Source organism: Triticum urartu, chromosome 1A, assembly GCF_056163025.1.
Source record: "Triticum urartu cultivar PI428250 chromosome 1A, HENAU_Tu73, whole genome shotgun sequence".
Taxonomy (NCBI): Eukaryota; Viridiplantae; Streptophyta; class Magnoliopsida; order Poales; family Poaceae; genus Triticum; species Triticum urartu.
In genome coordinates, this window is record NC_141873.1 from 566,584,721 (window position 1) to 566,595,639 (window position 10,919).

General features: G+C 44.7%; 1 protein-coding gene across 1 annotated transcript; it reads right to left on the reverse strand.

Annotated features, from left to right (window-relative positions):
• Window positions 1–8,943: 8,943 nt before the first annotated feature.
• LOC147992827 (F-box protein At5g49610-like) lies at window positions 8,944–10,671 on the reverse strand. Its single transcript, XM_087541485.1, has 2 exons — window positions 10,423–10,671; window positions 8,944–10,301 (listed from the first exon to the last, which is right to left on the reverse strand). The coding sequence occupies exons 1-2, from the start codon at window positions 10,552–10,554 to the stop codon at window positions 9,195–9,197; spliced, it is 1,239 nt and encodes a 412-aa protein (XP_087397611.1). The 5' UTR covers window positions 10,555–10,671; the 3' UTR covers window positions 8,944–9,194.
• Window positions 10,672–10,919: the final 248 nt, after the last annotated feature.

Here is a 10,919-nt window from a genome sequence, read left to right on the forward strand (position 1 = left end):
GATAGAGAGAAAATGAAAGATGTTCCCTATGCTTCAGCCATAGGCTCTATCATGTATGCAATGCTGTGTACCAGACCTGATGTGTGTCTTGCTATAAGTCTAGCAGGGAGGTACCAAAGTAATCCAGGAGTGGATCACTGGACAGCGGTCAAGAACATCCTGAAATACCTGAAAAGGACTAAGGATATGTTTCTCATATATGGAGGTGACAAAGAGCTCATCGTAAATGGTTACGTTGATGCAAGCTTTGACACTGATCCGGACGATTCTAAATCGCAAACCGGATACGTGTTTACATTAAACGGTGGAGCTGTCAGTTGGAGCAGTTCTAAATAAAGCGTTGTGGCAGGATCTACATGTGAAGCAGAGTACATAGTTGCTTCGGAAGTAGCAAACGAAGGAGTCTGGATGAAGGAGTTCATATCCGATCTAGGTGTCATACCTAGTGCATCGGGTCCAATGAAAATCTTTTGTGACAATACTGGTGCAATTGCCTTGGCAAAGGAATCCAGATTTCACAAGAGAACCAAACACATCAAGAGACGCTTCAATTCCATCCGGGATCTAGTCCAGGTGGGAGACATAGAGATTTGCAAGATACATACGGATCTAACTATAGCAGACCCGTCGACTAAGCCTCTTCCACGAGCAAAACATGATCAGCACCAAAGCTCAATGGGTGTTAGAATCATTACTGTGTAATCTAGATTATTGACTCTAGTGCAAGTGGGAGACTAAAGGAAATATGCCCTAGAGGCAATAATAATGTTATTATTTTATTTCCTTATATCATGATAAATGTTTATTATTCATGCTAGAATTGTATTACCCGGAAACATAATACTTGTGTGAATACATAGACAAACCAAACGTCACTAGTATGCCTCTACTTGACTAGCTCGTTAATCGAAGATGGTTATGTTTCCTAACCATAGACATGTGTTGTCATTTGATTAATGGGATCACATCATTAGGAGAATGATGTGATTGACATGACCCATTCCATTAGCTTAGCACCCGATCGTTTAGTATGTTGCTATTGCTTCCTTCATGACTTATACATGTTCCTATAACTATGAGATTATGCAACTCCCGTTTACCGGAGGAACACTTTGTGTGCTACCAAACGTCACAACGTAACTGGGTGATTATAAAGGAGCTCTACAGGTGTCTCCAAAGGTAAATGTTGGGTTGGCGTATTTCCAGATTAGGATTTGTCACTCCGATTGTCGGAGAGGTATCTCTGGGCCCTCTCGGTAATGCAGATCACATAAGCCTTGCAAGCATTACAGCTAATGAGTTAGTTGCGAGATGATGTATTACGAAACGAGTAAAGAGACTTGCCGGTAACGAGATTGAACTAGGTATTGAGATACCGAAGATCGAATCTCGGGCAAGTAACATACCGATGACAAAGGGAACAACGTATGTTGTTATGCGGTCTGACCGATAAAGATCTTCGTAGAATATGTAGGAGCCAATATGAGCATCTAGGTTCCGCTATTGGTTATTGACCGGAGACGTGTCTCGGTCATGTCTACATTGTTCTCGAACCCGCAGGGTCCGCACGCTTAAGGTTTCGATGACAGTTATATTATGAGTTTATGCATTTTGATGTACCGAAGTTTGTTCGGAGTCCCGGATGTGATCACGGACATGACGAGGAGTCTCGAAATGGTCGAGACATAAAGATTGATATATTGGAAGCCTATATTTGGATATCGGAAGTGTTCCGGGTGAAATCAGGATTTTACCGGAGTATCGGGAGGTTACCAGAACCCCCCGGGAGGTATATGGGCCTTAGTGGGCTTTAGTGGAAGAGAGGAGAGGTGGCCAGGGCTGGGCCACGCGCCCCTCCCCCCTAGTCTAAATAGGACAAGGAGAGGGGGGCGGCGCCCCCCTTCCTTCTCTCTCTCCTCTTTCCCCCTTCCCGAATCCTATTCCAACTAGGAAAGGGGGGAATCCTACTCCCGGTGGGAGTAGGACTCCTCCTGGCGCGCCCTCCTCCTGGCCGGCCGCACCTCCCCCTTGTTCCTTTATATACGGAGGCAGGGGGCACCCCTAGACACACAAGTTGATCCACGTGATCATATTCTTAGCCGTGTGCGGTGCCCCCTTCCACTATAATCCTCGATAATATTGTAGCGGTGCTTAGGCGAAGCCCTGCGACGGTAGAACATCAAGATCGTCACCACGCCGTCGTGCTGACGGAACTCTTCCCCGAAACTTTGCTGGATCGGAGTCCGGGGATCGTCATCGAGCTGAACGTGTGCTAGAACTCGGAGGTGCCGTAGTTTCGGTGCTTGATCGGTCGGGCCGTGAAGACGTATGACTACATCAACTGCGTTGTGCTAATGCTTCCGCTGTCGATCTACAAGGGTACGTAGATCACACTCTCCCCTCTCGTTGCTATGCATCACCATGATCTTGCGTGTGCGTAGGAAATATTTTGAAATTACTATGTTCCCCAACAGTTCTACCTCAACAACTACTTCCCAACCCACAAGTTAATGACATCCTAATCATGCAGTGTTTGAAGGTTGGAACTAATGCATAAAAACTGGGTATGAAAAGAGTATGATCAATGTGTTACTTGCCTTGCCGACGTTCCGCGAATCCTAGGGACTCGTAGTAACACGCTTCGCACTCCGGGAATTCTATCACAAACAAACAATAACATACATAAACAACAAGCAAAGATGCACAAGAAAAACTCAAACAAAAGAGTTTGACCAGAAAGTTCAACTTAAGAACTCCGGTTTGCAAAAAGAATCACATCAAACGGAGCAACGAAACTCAAACGGCGAAAGAAACAAGACCCGTTTACTAATCCGATCTAAGGTCAAATTTTACAGTACCAAAATCTTGTTCAAGTTGATTAAACAGAAAGAGGGTCTCGAGACGAAGATCTAGGCGCTTGAATCGCCTAATTCCGACTAACGAGCGAAATGATAAACAAAAACTAAGATCGGATCAGAAATCGCGATCGAGAATAATCGCGGAAAAATCCGATAAAAGAAAACTGACGAACAGACTAACGAACGAGCGTTCGTTAACTGTAACTAACGGGCGAAAAACCGTTCGTTAAAACGAACGAACGGACGAACATCCGCTAATTAGAAGAACCGAGAAATACCGGCGAACCGATCTAAAGAAACGAACTAGGGTTTCTAAAAAAACCGAACGATTTTAAAAAAACCAGCGGCTTGGATCCGGCGCAGTACCTTCGGCGAGGGGCTCCGGCGAGGCGGGGTTGGGTGGCGGGGCGGCGGGGCTCGGCGGCGGCGCGGGGCGGCTGCGGGCGGCGGCAGCGGTGTGGTGGTGGGGGGGCTCGGCTGCGGGCTTTAAGGGGGGCGGCTTGCTTGGGCGAGGGGGCGCCCGGGGAGTAGTCCGAGCCGGACTCTCCTTGGCGTCCGTGTCGGGCACGGCGGCGCGGGCGAGGGAGGCGGTGGCGCAGGCGGCGCGGGCGGGCTGGCCTGGCTCGGCTGGGCTTCCGCCTAGTCACGCGCGGGGAGTTTTTTTTTAGACTATTTCGCCGACAAAAATAAAATCCTAGAAAATAAAATAGAAATCTAAAAATGCCAAAACAAATTCTCACCGTCTAAATAAAATATTTAGAACGAGATGAACATTTTCTTGGCCCTAAAATGAAATTTTGAAAACGTGCAATTTTTCTAATGCAAATAAAATCCAAATCAAATCAAATAAATGATTTCAATATTTTTCCTCCAATATTTCAATTATTTTGGAGAAGTCATATTATCTCATCTCTTATATTTTAATACGAAATATTCTTCGAAGAGAAAAATAATTAAAATAAAAAATCCTCGTTTCATTATTTGATAAAAATCAAATATGAAAACCGGGAAATCCCCAACTCTCTCCGAGGGTCCTTGAGTTGCTTAGGATTTTGAGGATTGCGAAACGAAAATGCAATAAAACATGATATGCATGGATGACCTATGTATAACATTCCAAATTGAAATTTTGGGATGTTACATTGTGTGATGCATATCGTATAATCATATCCACGGATACTTGAGGTGACATTGGAGTATCTAGGTAACGTTAGGGTTTTTGTTGGTTTGTGTCTTAAGGTGTTATTCTAGTACGAACTCTATGATTGATTGAACGGAGAGAATAGCTTCGTGTTATTTTACTACGGACTCTTGAATAGATGGATCAGAAAGGATAACTTTGAGGTGGTTTCGTACATTACAATAATCTCTTCGTTTATTCTCCGCGATTAGTGACTTTGGAGTGACTCTTTGTTGCATGCTGTGGGATTGTTATATGATCCAATTATGTTATTATTGTTGAGAGAACTTGCACTAGTGAAAGTTGAACCCTAGGCCTTGTTTCCTAGCATTTCAATACCGTTTGTGCTCACTTTTATCATTAGTTACCTTACTGTTTTTATATTTTTCAGATTACAAAAACCTATATCTACCATCCATATTGCACTTGTATCACCATCTCTTCGCCGAATTAGTGCACCTATACAATTTACCATTGTATTGGGTGTGTTGGGGACACAAGAGACTCTTTATTATTTGGTTGCAGAGTTGTTTAAGAGATACCATCTTCATCCTACGCCTCCCTCAGATTGATAAACCTTAGGTCATCCACTTGAGGGAAATTTGCTGCTGTCCTACAAACCTCTGCACTTGGAGGTCCAACAACATCTACAAGAAGGTTGTGTAGTAGACATCAGTGAGTGTGAGTGTGAGTGGAGAGAGGAGAGTGAGGGGCGGCCGGTTGGGGAAGATAGAATGGCTTAGCAGTAGCGCGCTATAGGGAAATGCGCTAGTGCTAAACGCTCTAGCAATAGCGCCTTCTGATAAAATGCGCTACTACTATGTGTAAGCATGCAAAAATATACATTGATTATCAATGATCTTTTTGTGTACAATCTGAATTATCAATATGAGTCCTCACTGGTTTAGAAACCGGAGAAGACTCATATTGCGGCCACAAATTTTACACATAGAGTTTAATGAAGACCAAATAATTGTTATAGTTTGAGAAGTAACATATTTAAGGTGGTAAAAACCCTGTTCGCGGAGCGAGGTGGGACTAAATTTTTGGAGTAAGCTTAGCAGTAGCGGGCATTGCCAGAAAGTGCTACGCTATGATCAGTAGCAGTAGCGCTCTTTGTATTAAGGCGCTGCTGCTATAACTAGCTTGATGGTGGGGTCGTGACAATTATAGCAGTGGCGCGGCTTATGGCAGCCGCGCTACTGCTACATTTATTTTAGCAGCGCGTTTTATGGGCACGCGCTACTGCTACGTAGCAGCAGCGCCTTGTTTTAAAGCGCGCCGCTGCTGGTAAGATTATGTGTATAGGCTTTTTCCTAGTAGGCTAGGTCAATATGTCATGTAGATGAAGAACTTGGTCGAAAGCGGGACGCCAGACTTCCACACCAGACGCCAATGCTCGGACATGGTGGACCCAGCCTGATGCAGCATGTTGGTCGGCTGATCACCTCGCCCGCCGCGGTCTCCCACATGAGCCCGCCTGCGTACTTTGCTCTCAAAAGGCCGAGACCTTGCACCACATTCTCACCGGGTGCGTCTTTGCTCGCATCGTTTGGCATGGCATCCTCTCTTGGTGTTGCCCTGGTATCGCTGCGCTGGACGGGACTTCGGGCTTCTTCGACTGGCTGCATTCGACCCTTCTCCTTGTGTCGCCGGCCAAGCGGTTGGGGATCTCTACGATGGCCGCGCTTACCACTTGGACCCTTCGGTGTCACCGCAACACCATCATCTTCAACAAAATCTCACCGTCTGCCGCACATTTCATCGCCAAGATCATGGACGATGCCTGCTCTAGGGCCTGTGCCGGAGCCAAAAGACTAAGCAATTTTATTTATGTAACCTGATTCTTTTTACTCAGGGCTGCGCATCCCCTTTTCTTCTGCTCGCTCGGGTGTCATGGCCGCGCCAACTTGCGTGTGCGCCCATGACGTCGCCCTGCACTTTCTCCCCTCTATCAATGCAATGATATTCGAGAAGAAAAAGGTGAATAGGTCATCAAAGTTTACTGCGAGCAAGTTTCATCGATCGATGTGGCTACAAAAGACGGGATTCTACATAATGATCAGGCATCGCTGTTAAATTATTATCCTTGGTGAAACATGACAATCAATCTAACCAGCTTCCTTGACACTTTTGTTTTCTGAAATACCAGCAGCTACAGTGTAACACAACATCTCATTCAGCCCTTGCATTCTGGGACACTTTTTTTCGCATGGTAGGGAGCAACACTATTACAGCTCGGCGGGCACCTGTTATGGATTTCCTTCTCTCTTTTTTCGAATGGTAGGGAGCGACACTATCACGTTTTTAATTGATATATCACACCATATAACCAACACAACTGTTTGGACGCATCGCATATACAGCAGGCCAAATGTTCAACGCCACACACCTAGTGAATCCCATCTCTAATGCCACAACAGGTGCCTGTCGAGCTGTAATTTCAGCATTTCATGGATTCAACTAAAACTCAACCCTCAAAGTAGTGAGGGAGGGAAACCACCCTTATCTTTAGGTACAAATATTTCTACCTACCAAGGGTTAAAAAGAATCTGGTTTTGTGCCAACGCCTGGTATGAGAAAGAACATCTGCTATGTGACTTATCTGCTGTGGCGATTCTTACAAAAAAGGTGCCATGCTCAGCTTCTAGTAAAGATCCTAGAATATAGATTTAACAGTCTAGTCAGGATTCATGTGACGGAATGGTGGTGAATGGAGGAACTTGTACATACATTATTACCCCAGTCTTACTACAAACATATCCCTGAGTTAGTAATCATGTTGCTCTCTCCTGAAGAAGTCCTCTCCACTTGAGGAAAAGAAGAAGATGAAAGAACTATATTTCTAGGTTTGTTTTTATGTGCCTAACATGCTTGTGACTTCACAAATTCAGCCAATAAAGCAGTGACGTGGAAAACCACACTTATCTTTAGATCCGGGCCACACTTTTCTACCTACAAAATGTCCACAAAATTCACGTGACAAATATATCTAGGGAACTTATCTGCTGTGGTGATTATTGTTATAAAAAAAGTTACCGTGCTCAATTTCTAGTAATGAGCAGGATTCAAAATTGAAGTTAAGTAACCTAGAAAAAAATTAACACTGGTCAGGATTCAGGTAGGTGAATGTTGAACTATACACAATTAAAACTTACTGGGAAGCATAGGTACTTGAGTAATAAATGGCGAACTTGTACATATATTTGCCCTAGTCTTACTACAAACATATATATCAATGAGTGAATCATGTTGTTCTCTTCCCCTGAAATGTCCCTTCCCTCGAGCCCAAAAAGAAAGATAAAAGAAATATATATTTTCTAAGTTCATGTAGCTGCATAATTCCTGACACCATCAATAGAAGGACATGTAGGATCATAAAAGAAAGAGTGAATTCCGGTTTTTACCCCCTATTTTGACATTTTTGACACTAATTATCCCATTTAGCAAGATTTCATCCATTTTACCCCATTTAGCAAAAATGTTGCCACAGTTTACCCCGTTTAATTTTTTTGAGCATTCTGACTGGTGGGTCACAATTGTCGGGTCCAGCTGGCATGCCACGTCAGTGGTTTTTCCTGGCTATTTTTCTCACTGCTGAACTGGGCAGCGCCGCTTCTTCTGACCGGCTCAGCCGATGGAGGTCGCTCGCGGCACGTCCAACGTCCAAGTCGGCCGCGCGCCACGCTCGCCTCCCATGGCTTCTCGTTTGTGTTGCTCTCCCCCAATTAACATTCAAACTGATTTTCTTATAAGCATCAAGTTCCTCTAGCATGTTCACCATGCCTGCATCATCTGTTAACTCAATCATGGAGTTCCCGTTGGCCCCCTTCTTCTGATAATTAGCGTTGGCCCAAGGGTTGGAACCCAATTCCTTCATCTTCTCCTTTATATCAAAATAAATAATGAAATACCTCTCAATCATCTCTGGCTCTGGATTCTTGTATTCATGGACATGTAAAATATGCCTAACACTCTACATCTCCGTTGCCATCCGCTTTGTGCAAGAAAAAGAAAAATGAATTAGTGGCTGCAATCATAATATAATCTAATACGGTGAACGAACACGTTTCAGCATGCATCATAAGATACAAAGATCCAAACTTCCTTTACAGCTAGCAAGTAACAACACATACTCTTCAGTCAACATATTTGCTACCTAGATATTTAGATATGTAGGTGCATCGGAGTTAGTAAAGTAGTATATTTACACCACTTTAATCTAATCTACAGAACCATCCATACTTAAGGCCATATATGATAACTGAAGAAAAGCATACATGATTTTAGATTATATTGGTAACAATTTCTCCTATAATTTATTCAATGGTAATATGACATGCTGATCAAGTACAATCGTCCCATCAAAATACTTCAAACCGGAAATGAGTTTAGTAGGGAGAAAAATAGACAGAAAAAATCCGTTGACGTGGCATGCCAGCTAGACCTGACAAATTGTGACCTGTAGGTCAGGACGCACGCAAAATTTAAAAGAGGGTAAATTGTGGCAACACTTGTGCTAAATGGGGTAAAACGGATGAAATCCCGCTAAATGGGGTAATTAGTGTCAAAAAAGTCAAAATAGGGGGTAAAAACCGGAATTCACTCTAAAAGAAACTCATATTTCTTTACCCTATATGATACAATATAGAAGAGATAATTCACAGATAATCGTTTCAATTCTTTCTTTCTTTGAAACGGATTCAATTCTTAGAAATTCATAAAAACAGAGCTACCATCGATGGATAACAAGCTGTACACTAAAGATATTGATTTGCATAAATAAATGGGAATAAGAAGGTGAAAATACAAATGATTTCAAACATAATGCACTCCAATATCTTATATTACCACACATCGACAGCTAAAAAGTAGCCACAATAATTAGTACTAAATGACAGCAAATAGATTAAATGGCTAGGTGCATTCATACAACTATGCAAGACCCTTACCCTTACAAAGTCTTGGCTAACAAACATTGTTCAAGCCACAAAAGGCATGCACCAGAACACCAGCAGAGAAGAATACGAAACTGGTAGACAGAGGAATTGGAGCATATCTAAGCAATGCCACGAAATTAAAAAGTAGGCCCGTACCAACAAATAATTTTTACAAAGGTATTGTGCCCTGTTGAGTTCCAGATGCTGCACTGACTCTCAGTGACCAACTGATGGCAATTCCGCAAAACAGGGAATATAAGGTAGCCCAATCATGAACTCGTCGCAGATAACATGTACTTTCTGATTATCCATATCATATGACACTGTCTTCTTCTTCTGGTTGGTAAGGAAAATGACATTACAATCTGGATGAAGTGCAAACATCTGATAAAAATCACCATCTTTGCGACAATGCCTTCCGAACAGCTCTGAAACATTAACAGTATGCTTTAGGGTCCACTTTCCAGTACCATAGTCCTCAAGAACCCAAATATCGAGTTCACTATCATCACAATAATCCACCTGCCACGCATACAAACGCCCTTGAGATTGCCCAGTCAAAACAATATTACAGCTCGTCCAGTCAACTGGCATTTGAATCTCCTTCCAAACTTTCCCCTCCACGTCAACTGTGGGTATTATTGAATTACAAAGGGTGGCCAAATGCATGGTGCCATTCAAGAAGACATGTGTGCGTCTACTACAATCCACATGAGTTACGGAGGACCACTTAGTCTGCACGTAAGTCCAGTGTCCAGTTTCTGATGAGTAGATGGCCATTTGTCCAGGAAGGTGGTCAGCATTGTAAGGGGTTGCAAACACCATAAAGCGGGATGGCACAGCGGCTTGGAAACCTAAGTAAGTCATTGGTATGCCCTTCTTCCACGGGTGGCTGCACTCTTGAGCCGGAAATACTACAGGAGGCAGCACAGTCCACTCTTGAGTCGCGGGATTGCACACAACATAATCATTTTCACACGCGGAACACGAATTCCAGCAGCTGCAAAGGAGAAGACCTTCGCACAATTGTTCGACATGAACGTTTTCGTACCTCTGCCGCCAGAAAGGGAGAGAAGGGTCGACCAGAGGCAGACCTCTCCCGGACAAATTGCGGAATTTGAGGACACCGGCGTTCTTGTAGAAGAAGCCGGAGAGGGTCTGTGGCGACCTCTTGAGGATGTCCCGGGCGGAGCAGAGGACGAGCCACGGCTTGGACACGCACTTGAAGCGGCAGAGGGACCTGTAGGGCACTCGCGAAAGGATCCCGACGAGGGCGCCCTCGGGGAGGCTCGGCACGGGCTGCTGCTCCAGCTTCTGCTTCTCCTGTCAATGATACAAACGGTTCGTTCAGGTTCCCGATTCCTTTCCTTTCTTGGATCGAAGATGGGGGCACACTAGAAGATTGGAAGGCCTTGTAAAAAAAGAAGAGGGACTTGGAGCAAACCTTGGAAGCTACTGCAGAAATGGTGGGGAGCTGCGGCGTGTCCTCCTCGCGGTGGACGGTCGCCGGTGGGTGGCTCTGCACCGTGCTGCTGCCATGCTCGTCTCCTTCTTCTCCTCCTCCTCCTGGCGGCATCGCCTCCTGCCCGGCCCGCGGATCCGTGCCTCGAGGCAGTCGACTCGACGGTTGCGACGCCGGCCGCCGCTGCTCGCCGGGGCTAGGGCTCGGGATGGGGAATGGGGCGGCGGCTGATTTGGGAACGTGAGTAACTGACCCGGTGAGAGTGTGTACTCCGTCATAACGGGCTCGTGGATTAGTACCATCAGCAGGTGGCCATGTAAAAACGGCCCAATGGATCATGGTAGTTTCTCAGCCCTCTCCCCTTGTTTCCGAGGAAAAAAGAAACTCCCCTGGGTTTTTTATACATACATGCACAGTAGTGTAAACGATATCTGCATCAGGGGAATGTACATAGCGGTTTTTGTATGTGTTGGTACTAG